The sequence below is a fragment of the Mustela nigripes genome, chromosome 17 (genome assembly GCF_022355385.1).
Source record: "Mustela nigripes isolate SB6536 chromosome 17, MUSNIG.SB6536, whole genome shotgun sequence".
Classification (NCBI taxonomy): domain Eukaryota; kingdom Metazoa; phylum Chordata; class Mammalia; order Carnivora; family Mustelidae; genus Mustela; species Mustela nigripes.
In genome coordinates, this window is record NC_081573.1 from 41,224,458 (window position 1) to 41,237,249 (window position 12,792).

General features: G+C 38.8%; 1 protein-coding gene across 1 annotated transcript in view; it reads right to left on the reverse strand.

Moving 5' to 3' along the window:
* Positions 1-4,767: 4,767 nt before the first annotated feature.
* TERB1 (telomere repeat binding bouquet formation protein 1) overlaps positions 4,768-12,792 on the reverse strand; it is a 34,007-nt gene continuing 25,982 nt past the window's right edge. Inside the window, exons 14-16 of the mRNA XM_059383026.1 lie at positions 9,852-10,001; positions 9,484-9,549; positions 4,768-5,034 (exon numbers count right to left, since the gene is read on the reverse strand). Of these exons, the coding sequence (XP_059239009.1) occupies positions 4,847-5,034; positions 9,484-9,549; positions 9,852-10,001 (404 nt within the window). The 3' untranslated portion in view covers positions 4,768-4,846. The remainder of the gene's footprint in view (positions 5,035-9,483; positions 9,550-9,851; positions 10,002-12,792) is intronic.

The following is a 12,792-nucleotide window of genomic DNA, read 5'->3' on the forward strand; positions in this document are numbered from 1 at the left end:
TTATTGGACAGACAGAGATTACAAGTAGGCAGAGAGGCAGGCAGAGAGAGGAGGAAGCAGGCTCCCCGCTGGGCAGAGAGCCCGGGGCGTGGGGCTGAATCCCAGGACTCTGGAATCATGACCTGAGCCGAAGGCAGAGGCTTTAACCCACTGAGCCACCCGGGCGCCCCACGGATTTTTTTTTTTTTTTTTAATTGTATTTCCAGGGAGCTAGCATTTCACACCAGAAACAGGCGGCTTTAATCTCCTTTCTCGGGACGGAGGAGGAACGAAAAAGATGTGAAAGGATAAAGGTCAAGAAGCAACAAGGGGAAGTATGGAAGTAATGGGAAAAAACTAGGACATTTCACCTATGGAGTTTAACGTTACGTGTGGCCTCTGAGGGCTCTTTGCTGTCCTCAAACAGCTCACTTTATAAGGCATTTCTAAATATCACAAGGAAGTGGGATATGGCAGAAAAGCAACCACCTACATCAGTTTCAAATGAGTAGAATTCTGATCCGGCTCTGCCAAATGTTGGCAGCAAGAGTTATAGGATCCGACAAATGGGCATAGCATCTGCCAACCTGAATGTAAGGTTCAAACAAGACAATGAGAGTGAAAACCCATTAAGAGTTTCACCCTTGGAAGTCTGAAAGTCATAATGTCTGAATTTTCACAGGATAGAAGATGGAGTTTAAAACTACAGGCCAGTGAACTTCATCAACCCTAAGTAAGATTCTCTAATGTGCCAGTTGGAAAAGGAAAAGATAGGACCAGATTAACAGTCTTTTTTCTTTTTTGCAGGAATACCAGGTAGGAGGATGCTGCAGACATAGCAAATGTAGTTTTCAACAGGGCACCTGAAAATTCACATCACAGATAAGAAAGTGAAAAATGCAAGCTGAATGATAACATTGAGGGAGGTTAAAGACAAGGCCCAGAGCAGGTGGATGAGCAGGAACAACCAGAGGCTGCTAGGAGCCTGCCCAACCTCTCATCCTGGCCCAGCCAACTCAAGCTACCATTGGTGACTTGGATGAGAATGCGGCAGCACACTCAAGCTGTGGATGACCTGAAGCAGGAAGGGGTGCCCAATATACTGGATGACAGACTGGGTACGATTAAATCTAGGAAGATCAAATTTAAGAGACTACTAAAGTTCTGTAGTACAGTTAAAAATAAATGCATAAGAACAAAATAGAAATTAATTAAAATTACAATCTGTAAATCTTTTTTTTTTTTTTAAGATTTTATGCATTTGACAGAGAGAGGCGACACAGCAAGAGAGGGAATACAAGCAGAGGGAATGGGAGAGGGAGAAGTAGGCTCGCTGCCAAGCAGGGAGCTTGATGTGGGGCTCAATCCCAGGATTGATCCCTGGGATCATGACCTGAGCCAAAGGCAGACACTTAAGGACTGAGACACCCAAGCAGCCCATAATCTGTAAATCTTAAACTATATTAACTAGAGTCTGAGACTTGGTCATGTAGAAAACCAAGAAGTATCTTAGGTGAGGTCCATAAAACCTCATTGGGCCCCTCAAAGTTGATCCCTTTTTCTGGCAGTCAGGCCACATTTCCTTCTGGATACAGTTTATAAAGGCAAAGAAGTGGTCAGTGACTAAGCTCATAGGAGACATGACACTGTTCTGCTGAAGTAACTGGGGCTTATTAGCATGAAGGATAAAGGATGTAGAGGGAAAAGGGGAGTGATCTATCTTTGCCTTTCTTAAGGACTGGCATCTGGAAAAGAAATTCAACTTTTGTGGTTCTACAAAAGGTGCTTGAGGAAGGCACATTTCATTTTAATGTAAGGAGGAAATGACTATCAATTATTACCCTAAGTAGTAAATTCCCTGTTTCTTTTTTTTTTTTTTTTTTTAAAGATTTTATGTATTTATTTGACAGAGAGAGATCACAAGTAGACAGAGAAAGAAAGAGGAGGAAGCAGGCTCCCCGCTGAGCAGAGAGCCCGATGCGGGACTCGATCTCAGGACCCTGAGATTGTGACCTGAGCCGAAGGCAGCGGCTTAACCCACTGAGCCACCCAGGCGCCCTAAATTCCCTGTTTCTGAGAATTTATGTAAAATCAAAGATAGCCAACAATGGACAGGTTGTTGTACATGAACTGTACAGCAGTTCATGCCTCTGGCAGCTAACTATAACTGAGGTCACCTCTAACTCCAAAGGTCTATCATTGTTAAAATCATTTTTTATCCCCCATTGATTTGGCTAAGTCTGAATTCCTAAAGCCATACAGTTCTCTAAAGTGTCATCATTCTTTGGCTTTCCTTTTGATATGTCTTCATTTCTTATATTACCAAATATTTCCAATTGAAGGGGAAAAAAAAAAAGCAGCTTGTGTTAACCAAAAGATAGTCAAGGGTTAGGACAAAATTTCAATGTTTCAGAAGGCAATATAGTGGGACTCCTGGGTGGCTCGGTTGGTTAAGCGGCTGTCTTAGGCTCAGGTCATGATCCCAGCATCCTGGGATCGATTCCTGCATTGGGCTCCTTGCTCGGTGGGGAGCCTGCTTCTCCCTCTGACTTTGCCTGCCACTCTGTCTGCCTGTGCTCACACTCTCTCTCTCTGACAAATAAATAAAATATTTTTTTAAAAAGAAGGCAATATAGTATTGGTTCTTTTCTTTTCTTTTTATTACTATTATTTTTTAGAGGGGAAAGGGGCAGAGGGAGAGAATCTTAAGCTCCTTGCCCAGCAAGGAGCCCAATGCGGGGCTTGATCTCACAAACCCTGAGATCACGACCTGAGCTGAAACCAAGTGTTGGACACTCAACCGACTGAGCCACTCAGGTGTCCCAATATTGGTTATTTTATATACAGCTTCAATAACTGACACAAATCGATGTCTAAGCTATAGTATGTCATTCTTGGGGATGCTTCACTGAAGCAGTGTTTGATTTTTCTATTACATACATAATTTCTAATCAATAAAAGAACTATTACCTGAGACCCACTTGAAGTAGAAAAATACATTTAAGTCATATCTGGAATAGTAAGAAACAACTTCTGATTATCTAAACTGGTAAGGCTGAAGCAAAAGACAAAATGTTTTCCCTTTTGACCTAAAATAACTTGCATAAATCTTGAGAAGTACACATTGGAACAACCCACCGGACTATTTAAGTATTCCCCACAGTACTTAGGAAATACTGATAGATAATGGAGATAAATGGGCTAGATTCATTCACACTTTGGGCGCTTTAAGAATTTTCCTAATTGTAAATTATTCTTTCATTTAAAGGATATTTTGGATTTAAATAGAAGATTTTGTGCATATTGACTCTCTGGAATTTTCACAACAGATCAGAAAATAAAAAATTTAATAAAAATTCTGAGTTTAGGGACGCCTGGGTGGCTCAGTAGGTTAAGGCCTCTGCCTTCGACTCAGGTCATGATTCCAGTGTCCTGAGATAGAGCCCCGCATTGGGCTCTCTGCTCAGCAGGGAGCCTGCTTCCTCCTCTCTCTGCCTGCCTCTCTGCCTACTTGTAATCTCTGTCAAATAAATAAATAAAATCTTTAAAAAAAAAATTCTGAGTTTATCCAAGTAGAAATAGTCGTGATGTGAAAAGACTAAAACTTATAGGAAAGGGGGCGCCTGGGTGGCTCAGTGGGTTAAGCCGCTGCCTTCGGCTCAGGTCATGATCTCAGGGTCCTGGGATCAAGTTCCGCATCGGGCACTCTGCTCAGCAGGGAGCCTGCTTCCCTCTCTCTCTCTGCCTGCCTCTCTGCCTACTTGTGATTTCTCTCTGTCAAATAAATAAATAAAATCTTTAAAAAAAAAAACTTATAGGAAAGGAACCTTTGGGACTGAAGAAATCTACAATGACATGAAGCAGTGAACTAATGGGTATATAAGTACAGATGAGCTTGCAGGCCCTGACACGTAATCACTTTGCCACAGCATAGCATTTTAAGTATAATACAGGCTGCATCAGCATCCTTTGGGGATCATGATAGGAATAAAAAAAGAATAAGAAAAATAGAAAATTGAGATAAAATAGTTTGGTTTCCCACTAAAAGAAAACTAACTTAAAAAAATGTTCTAAGCTTTTAAAAAGCAAAAGTAAATAAACATGCACCAAAAAGAAGTGTACCTGACTATAGAATTTGAGAGTATTCAAAGGAACTGCACAATCAGCCTTTGGAAGGGGAACATTTTAGTTAACAAAATGTCATACATTGATTTAATGTGTGGGAACTTCATTTGAACAGCTTGGGAAACTATTCTAAGTTCCAGGAAAGAACTTTCACTGGGTAAGAATACACTAAAATCCAAATGTCTCACATGGTATCCACCACAATATAATGTTAAATAATGTTTAAAAGGCTGATCATTTTATTTCTCTGACTTGTATTCCTTGAGCTTAAGGAAAAATAAAAGCATATTCGTACCTGAATGTTTGACCTCATAAATGAATTTTTGTCTTACTAAGCTACACGTTAAAAATGTTTGTTTTATGGGGCGCCTGTGTGGCTCAGTGGGTTAAAGCCTCTGCCTTCGGCTCAGGTCAGAATCCCAGTGTCCTGGGATCGAGCCCCACATCGGGCTGTCTGCTCCGCAGAAAGCCTGCTTCCTCCTCTCTCTCTCTGCCTGCCTCTCTACCTACTTGTGATCTCTGTCTGTCAAATAAATAAATAAAATCTTTAAAAAAAAACGTTTGTTTTATAAATTACTTTAATAATTTGATGAGATAGAGCATCACAAAAAGTATGTAATTAAAACAGTATTCCTGTTTTCAGATTTCCTGCTTCATGAGAGTTTAGAAGAGTATTTTAAATTGTGTTTTCTCAAGACATTGTATTTTAAGCGTTGAAACTAAAAACTGGCAAGTATTCCGATCAAGGAGCTGCATACTCGGGACGTTTGGTCAGCTTGTGGTATTTGTGAGCAAGGTCCACAGCCTTCCGTCCTTGCTGAAAGGGGAAAGACCACAAAATTAAATTCCAGTGATTTCCCATTTTCTTAACTCCATTGAAAAGGTAATTTATTTCTTCTTCAGTAAAGTTTTTACGAATTCTTCTTTTTTCTGTAATTAAGAAGAATTGTAGAATATATTAGTACTTGCTGAAAAAACGGATCTTCTTGAGACCCAAATAAGTGCTTAACTTTATTGTACGGATATGAACTATATAGTGAGAAAGCTTCCTGCCTGCACTACTCATCACAGAGAAATGCTTGTCAATTTTAAAAATTGAGTGCCTAGTATGAAGCTAGGCCTTATCATTCTGAATTCCTCAATAACTGTAACTTAATCCTATTGTAATAATACTTGCAATAATACTTGCAATATCTTTCAATCAAGAAACAAAAAAATTTATAAACATTTGATTTCTAAGTCTCTCAACATTCCTGTGAGGACAATTAACAAACAGCTTACCTATCTTACAGATACAGTCTTCCCAAAGGGCTCCATTACTTCATAGAATAAAAAAGAATATCAACACTTGTTACTTTAATTAACAGGCTTAATAAATATTTTAAAATAAGGGTCTTTTGAAATTCATTTTAAAAAGCACATTCACTACCTATATGGGTGCTCAGTTTGATTAAAACTCAAAAAATAGGGGCACCTGGGTGGCTCAGTGGGTTAAAGCATCTGCCTTTGGCTCAGGTCATGATCCCAGGGTCCGGGATCAAGCCCCACATAGGGCTCTCTGCTCAGTGGGGAGCCTGCTTCCTCCTCTCTCTCTGCCTACCTCTCTGCCTACTTGTGATCTCCATCTGTCAAATAAATAAATAAATAAATAAATTTTTAAAAAATTCTTCAAAAATAAATAAATGAATAAATAAATCTCAAAAAATAGGTGGCACGGGGGAAGGAAGTTTTCAACTATCTGGCTTTTAGGGATACTTTCTACAAAAAAAAGAATAAACAGTTGGTGTTTATTAGTATCTTCTGGTGATGATTACCAGGAAATAGTTTTCTTTGAATTTTTTTCATTCATTGCTAATTCATGTTATTATTGTAGATAGATGCTGATAAGGAAGACTTTTTTTTGTATTTCCACTTAAGGCTGCTGCTACTTGAAACAGTTGTGCTGGGACAACCTTAGAAAATCTTGCCCTTGCGCAGGTCAAGACTGTTAGCTATTTATCTACCTCTCCTAGGACAGGAGCCACAGTTCAGATCTTTTAAAACAGAAACTAAAATCTTACCAACAGAAGGCTGAGAAATCAATAAAAGTAATGTCTGGTTATTACTTAATGGTATTACTTAGAATGCAAGATCCATGTAGGTAAGAATTTTTGTCTGTTTTGGTCACCACTGTATCCCAATGCCTAAAATAGTATCTGACACAATCTGACACATAGAAGAGGATCAATAAATATTTGTTGAAAGAAAGAATTCATTGGTAAAAAAAAGTGCTTCAAAACTTATCAATGGGGGCACCTGCGTGGCTCAGTTGGTTAAGTGCCTTGTCTTTGGCTCAGGTCATGATCCCAGGGATCCAGCTCCACATCTCCTTCTCCCTTTGACATTCCCCCTGCTTGTGTTCTCTTTCTCTCTCTCTCAAATAAATAAATAAAATCTTAAAAAACAAACAAACAAACAAAAAAACTTATCAATGAAGTTACTCCTTACTTTTGGGTCTACTGAAAAACTGTTGTTTTCCAAGAAGTACATGATTTCAACTTCATTGCTAAATGATTTGAACTCATAATCGGGACTGGACAGGTTGTTATAACATTCAGGATACGAGCATCTGGAAGTTGTTCATAGTCAATTTCCACTTTTCTAATCAAGCTGACATTTCACTGACTCCTACATATGTGCCCAATTCCTCAAAGGTTACTGCAGCAGAATACAGAATACAGCAGTCTAGAAGGAGGAAGCAGCTCTACCCCACAGGGCTCCCTTCTGTGGCTTCTTTAGTGTTCCTCTTGTATTTTTTCTTTTAAAGATTTTTATTTATTTATTTGACAGAGATGACAAGCAGGCAGAGAGGTAGGAGGGGGGGCGGGAAGCAGGCTCCCTGCTGAGCAGAGAGCCCAATGTAGGGCTCAATCCCAGCACCCTGGGATCATGACCTGAGCTGAAGGCACAGGCTTTAACCCACTGAGCCACCAGGCGCCCCAAGTATGTTCCTCTTATATTGATCAGGTACTTGGAAAGAGTAGGGGAAAGGAAGAAAGAAGGCTCAGTTCTAGAGACCCTTATTTTTCAAACCCTCTTAAGATACCAGTCCATTCTGGGGGCGCCTGGGTGGCTCAGTGGATTAAGCCTCTGCCTTCAGCTTGGGTTGTGATCCCAGCGTCCTGGGATCGAGCCCCACATTGCATGGGGCTCTCTGCTCAGCGGGGAGCCTGCTTCCTCCTCTCTCTCTGCCTGCCTCTCTGCCTACTCTGATCTCTGTCTGTCAAATAAATAAATAAAATCTTAAAAAAAAAAAAAAAAGTACCAGTCCATTCTGAACGAGAGCCTAGGCTCTTTAATGCTTAGATGTTGCAATGGTCTCTTCTTAAAAGGATGGTTTAAAATTTGAATGTAACCTACAACCAAACAAATGGTCATAAATGTCTCTCAAAAAGAAAGGGAAATCAAGTGGGTGGGAAATGGCAACATATCCAAAATTCCTAGCCTACTTGAGAGATATAAGACCAATCTATACCATACCTCCTCAAGATGCCTTTCTAAATTCTAAAAAAAGCAGCAGCCCAAATTATTAACTATTTGCTTTAAGCTAAAGAATTTTAACTTATAAAAAAGATGTAATTATTTATGAGCTGGACATCACTTAACAGTATTAAGGATTCCTCTGTAAAATCAATGTATAACCCTAATTATGTACATTTCATGAGGCTCCACAAATGAGTTTACTATGTAAAATGATTATAGGATATAATTTTGGTTATTATACATTTGTTTTTAAGTCATGTTGTTGAAAAGAAATCCATTATTAATTTGATGCCAACTCCTTGTCACAACCAATTTTTCCAAATGCAACATGTTTCTATGGAAAAGTAACCATTTTCTAACAGTTTCTACAGGAAATATTTCTTCAAAAAGTGGACTGCTCTACATGAGTACTGTACTTAATTTTTTTTTTAAAGATTTTATTTATTTATTTTACAGAAAGAAATCACAAATAGATGGAGAGGCAGGCAGAGAGAGAGAGAGAGAGGGAAGCAGGCTCCCTGCTGAGCAGAGAGCCCGATGTGGGGCTCTATCCCAGGACCCTGAGATCATGACCTGAGCCGAAGGCAGCGGCTTAACCCACTGAGCCACCCAGGCGCCCCTGTACTTAATTTTAAATTGCATGCAGAACTTTAAACTTAGAAAAAGACCCAGCCATAAAAAGTAAATTTGAGGGGCACCTGGCTTGGCTCAGTCTGATAGAGCATGTGACTCTTGATCTTGGGGTTTTGCTTTGGAGCCCCATGTTGGATGTAGAGATAACTTAAAAAAATAAAAATCTTTTTTTTTTTAATTTTATTTATTTGTCAGGGAGAGAGAGAAAGAGAATGCACAAGCAGGGGGAGCAGCAGGCAGAAGGAGAAGCAGGCTCCCAGTAGGGAGCCTGATGTGGGGCTTGATCCCAGGGCCCTGAGATCATGACCTGAGGTAAAGGCAGATACTCAACTGACTGAGCCACTCAGCTGCCCCCCACCAACAAAAAAAAAAATCTAAAAAAGTAAATCTGAAACTTCTTTTAAGGCTTTGGAAGTGAAAATGGTAAGTAAAAGTATATGGTAAAACATTCCCATATGTATCAAGTCTAAATATCTTTGCAATAAATGACAGAATAACACTATAGATGTTACTAAATTCCAGGTTATTTTGACAAGTAAGATTATTCAACTGCTTATTCTTACTCTACAGATATTAATTCCATATGAAGATAATAAAATGATAACATTTTTTAAGTCTCCATAATAAATTTGGAATGGTGATAAACCCGAAACATTAACCTGTAGTTAAATAAAAATTCCAATAAATTAACTCATCATTTAAGAAGTATTTTGATTTTTAAGGAGGGTTCTATTTGTCTCTTCAGTTCTGATGGTATAAAGTGCTGTAGTTATGAACCAAAACCTTCTGCAAAATCTTGCTGAAGCACTTACTCATAGGAGAATAATTTTGTTCTTAAAATAGAAATGTGATCCAGAGGATAGACTAGGGGCTTATGAAAAAAGACAGGCTTGCATTTGAATGTAAGCTCTGTCATTTGCCAATTTCTTATACCTTAAAGTGGGAATAAAATAAAACCTACCTTATAATATTACAAGAATTAAAGGAAATGTCTATAAAACATGTAACATACAGTAAGTGCTTAATAAATGTTAGTTTCCTCCTGCATCTTCCCCTGCTGGCAAGAAATGAGTGAGGAAAGCAACATGAGGAAGGAAAGTGAAAAGTTCCTTCTTAGGAACTACGGCCCTCACTGACGATGAGACCGAGAACAATTCTTCAACTGTCCTCTTTTTCTCAGAACTATATGCAATTTAGGTTTATTTAAAAATTAAATATATTCACTTATTTCTCCAGAGGCAGTAGATTCATGACTGAGTTGTCGTCTTCTACGTGGGGTCAGCAGAATTTCTGAAAAATACAGAAGACATTTAGAATACTTACAGTATCAATCTGAGTAAGAGCACATCAATTCCATAAGTATGGTATTCCCCCCACCCTTCTAATGGGAATCCCTGGATGGATTAGGAAGAATTTTTAAACCACCAGAGACTAAATCTGTTCCCTGGGTATATCTTAAAACACTGGTTTCTCAGAGATATTTTCTTTACGACATTATTTTGCCCTCTAACTTTTTAACATATTTAATGTTCTAGATCACAGTTCAGAAGGTATAGTCATAATTATAGTTTCAAAGCTGCTGAATTAATTACTTTTGTTACAGATAAGTGATTTCCTTAGTTCACTTTTATATCTGTCTTCAGCTTCCACAATGACTTTATGACGATCACATTGGTATGGGCAAGAGTGCAAGAGCTTGCTAAAATTTCGGCTATTCAGGGATTTTCCTACTGCTATGCAACCTAAAAGAAAACAAATTAAAATGATATATAGATATTACAAAATATCAAATAACAAAAATCAATGAAAACAAATATCTTTATGATGGTAACTGACGTGAAATCAGGAACTTAATTTTAAGTATGTCAAGAAGCTCAGTCACAGGAGAGATTAAAGACAACAGATACAATACAGTGAAGTAAGTGTTATAATAGAGGTGTCAATAGTTAGAGTGATATATAAAAAGACCACCTAGCTTGGTTAGGTTCTGAGCAGGAGTCACTATAGGGAAGATAACCAAAAGAAGTGGCTTTTATGCCCAGTTGTCTTTTTTCCTCCCAATGTTTTATTATGGAAAATTTCAAACACAAAAGAGGAAGGGGAAAGTATAATGAACTTCCACATTTCCATCATTCACCTTTAATAATTATTAAGTCATGCTCAGTCATATTTTGCCTTCAATCCACTTACTCTGCTCTGTCCTCCATGTATACACTGGATTATGGAGCCTGGAATTGGCATTTAAGTATCATTTCATCTGTGTCCCTAACAGAGAAGGGCTCCTTTTTCCAAATACACAAAACCATCATCAAGCCTAAAAAAATTATGCCTAACATAATCTAATATCTAGTCAGGGTTCAAATTTCCCCATCATTTCAAAACTTTTATTTTATTTTATTTTAAAGATTTTATTTATTTATTTGACAGAGATCACAAGTAGGGATCATGACCTGAGCAGAAGGCAGAGGCTTTGACCCACTAAGCCACCCAGGCGCCCCAAAACTTTTTTTTTTTAAGATTTTATGTATTTACTTGACAGAGGGAGACATAGAAAGAGAGGGAATACAAGCAGAGGGAGCAGGAGAGAGAGAAGGGAGCCCTATGTGGGCCTCGATCCCAGGACCCCGGGATCATGACCTGAGCCTAAGATAGCTGCTTAATGACTGAGCAACCCAGGCGCCCTTAAAACTTTCTTTTTACAGTTTGTTTAAACTGTGATCCAAGAAGGTTCTTCAGTACATTCAGTTGAAATGTCACTTGAGTTTCTTTAACTCTATCAATTTTCCTCTCTTCCTCCTCCTCATTTACTTGATATAGACACTGGGTCATTTATATTGGAGCTACTCCAAGCCTAGGTTTTAAGGATTTTATGCTAGTTAGACGCTTTAAAACATTCCTGGGTATCCGATAAACTAGCAATTAGATCTGAACGACTGATAATATTCAGATTCAACTGGGTTTTTTAAGATCTATTTTATTTTTAAAGATTTTCTTTATCTGAGAGAGAGCCAGCGAGTGAAGGAATACGAGTGGGGGGTGGGATAGAGGGAGAGGGACAAGCGGACTCCCTGCTGAGCGAGAAGCCCTGCAGGGCTCAATCCCGAGACTCTGAGATCAAGACCTGAGCCAAAGGCAGATGCTAAACTAACTAAGCCACTGGGGCGCCCCTATTTCATTTTATTTTAGAGAGAGAAAAAGAGAGGGATAAGGGGAAGGGGTCAGGGGAAAGAATCTCCAAGCAGACTCCAGCCAAGCACAGAGGCTGATATAGAGCTTTATCCCATGACCTTGAGATCATGATCCAAGCAGAAACCAAGAGTCAGATGCTCAACCGACTAAGCTACCCAGGCGCTCAGATTCAACTGTTTTTAGTAGAGCTCCTCACAGGCAGTCTTGAGGACTTCTTACTTAATCATATTAAGAAGTACATACAGTCTCTCTCTCTCTTCTTTGAATGCTAAGATTGACCAGTAGGTTCAGGTGATGTTAGCCACTTCCATCCATTATAAAGTTTCCCATCTGCCAGTCACCTAATGGCCCACTCCAAAAGGGCTAGAAGTTAGGCAGAAAGCTGGCTAGGATGAGGACATTACAAATACAATGAACATGTGCAAAAGCACAAAAAAGTGAAAAAGCGTAACATGTTCAGATGATTTTAGGTACTTTGGTGTGGCTGGAGAGAAATGTGGGAGTAAAGTTGAAACTAGTGAAGGTTGCAGGGGCCATATAAGAATGGTCTTGAAAGCCACACCAAGTATATCTACTCCAAGTATATCTACTCCAAGTCAGTGGGGAGGAGCTAATGGATATTTATTAAGCAGGGAAACGACTTTCATTTGTCTCATAGAAAGCTTAGGTGAAGATAAGAGGATCAGTTAAGGGGTTACTTCAATAGTCCAGCATATAAATGAAGGGATTCTGAAACAGGACATTTACAGAGAGAATGTAGAGATTCCTGACGTAAAAATTGGTGAATGATGAGCTGTTAGGGTAAGGGAAAAACTAAGGATAATTCTTAAGTACTTTGACAGTTGACTGAATGACAAAGTTTGGAATAAGCATGGCAACTTTCTGGCAGACTTAAGAAGACAAATATGCAATAAAATTTAACAAGTGGAAGCAGAACAAAATTCCACAAAAATTTAAAAGCCAGGCAGAGAGTTTGAATCAATGAGTTACAAAGAAGCACTGAGGGTTCCTTAGCTTGATGACTTGATAAAAAGCACATGTTAGAGAAGTTAACAGCAACATACACATCATATATATATATAGTGTTTTTTTTTAAGAAATTGGATTTACTAGGTAAAGGGTTTTTATTTATTTATTTATTTTTAAAAATATTTTATTTATTTGTTTCACAGACAAAGATCACAAGTAGGCAGAGAGGCAGGCAGAGAGAGAAGGGGAAGCAGGCTCCCTGCCCAGGACCCTGGGATCATGACCTCAGGTGAAGGCAGAGGCTTTAACCCACTGAGCCACCCAGATATTGTTTTAAATACATCAAGCTTAAAGTAAAAACAAGATACTGAATAA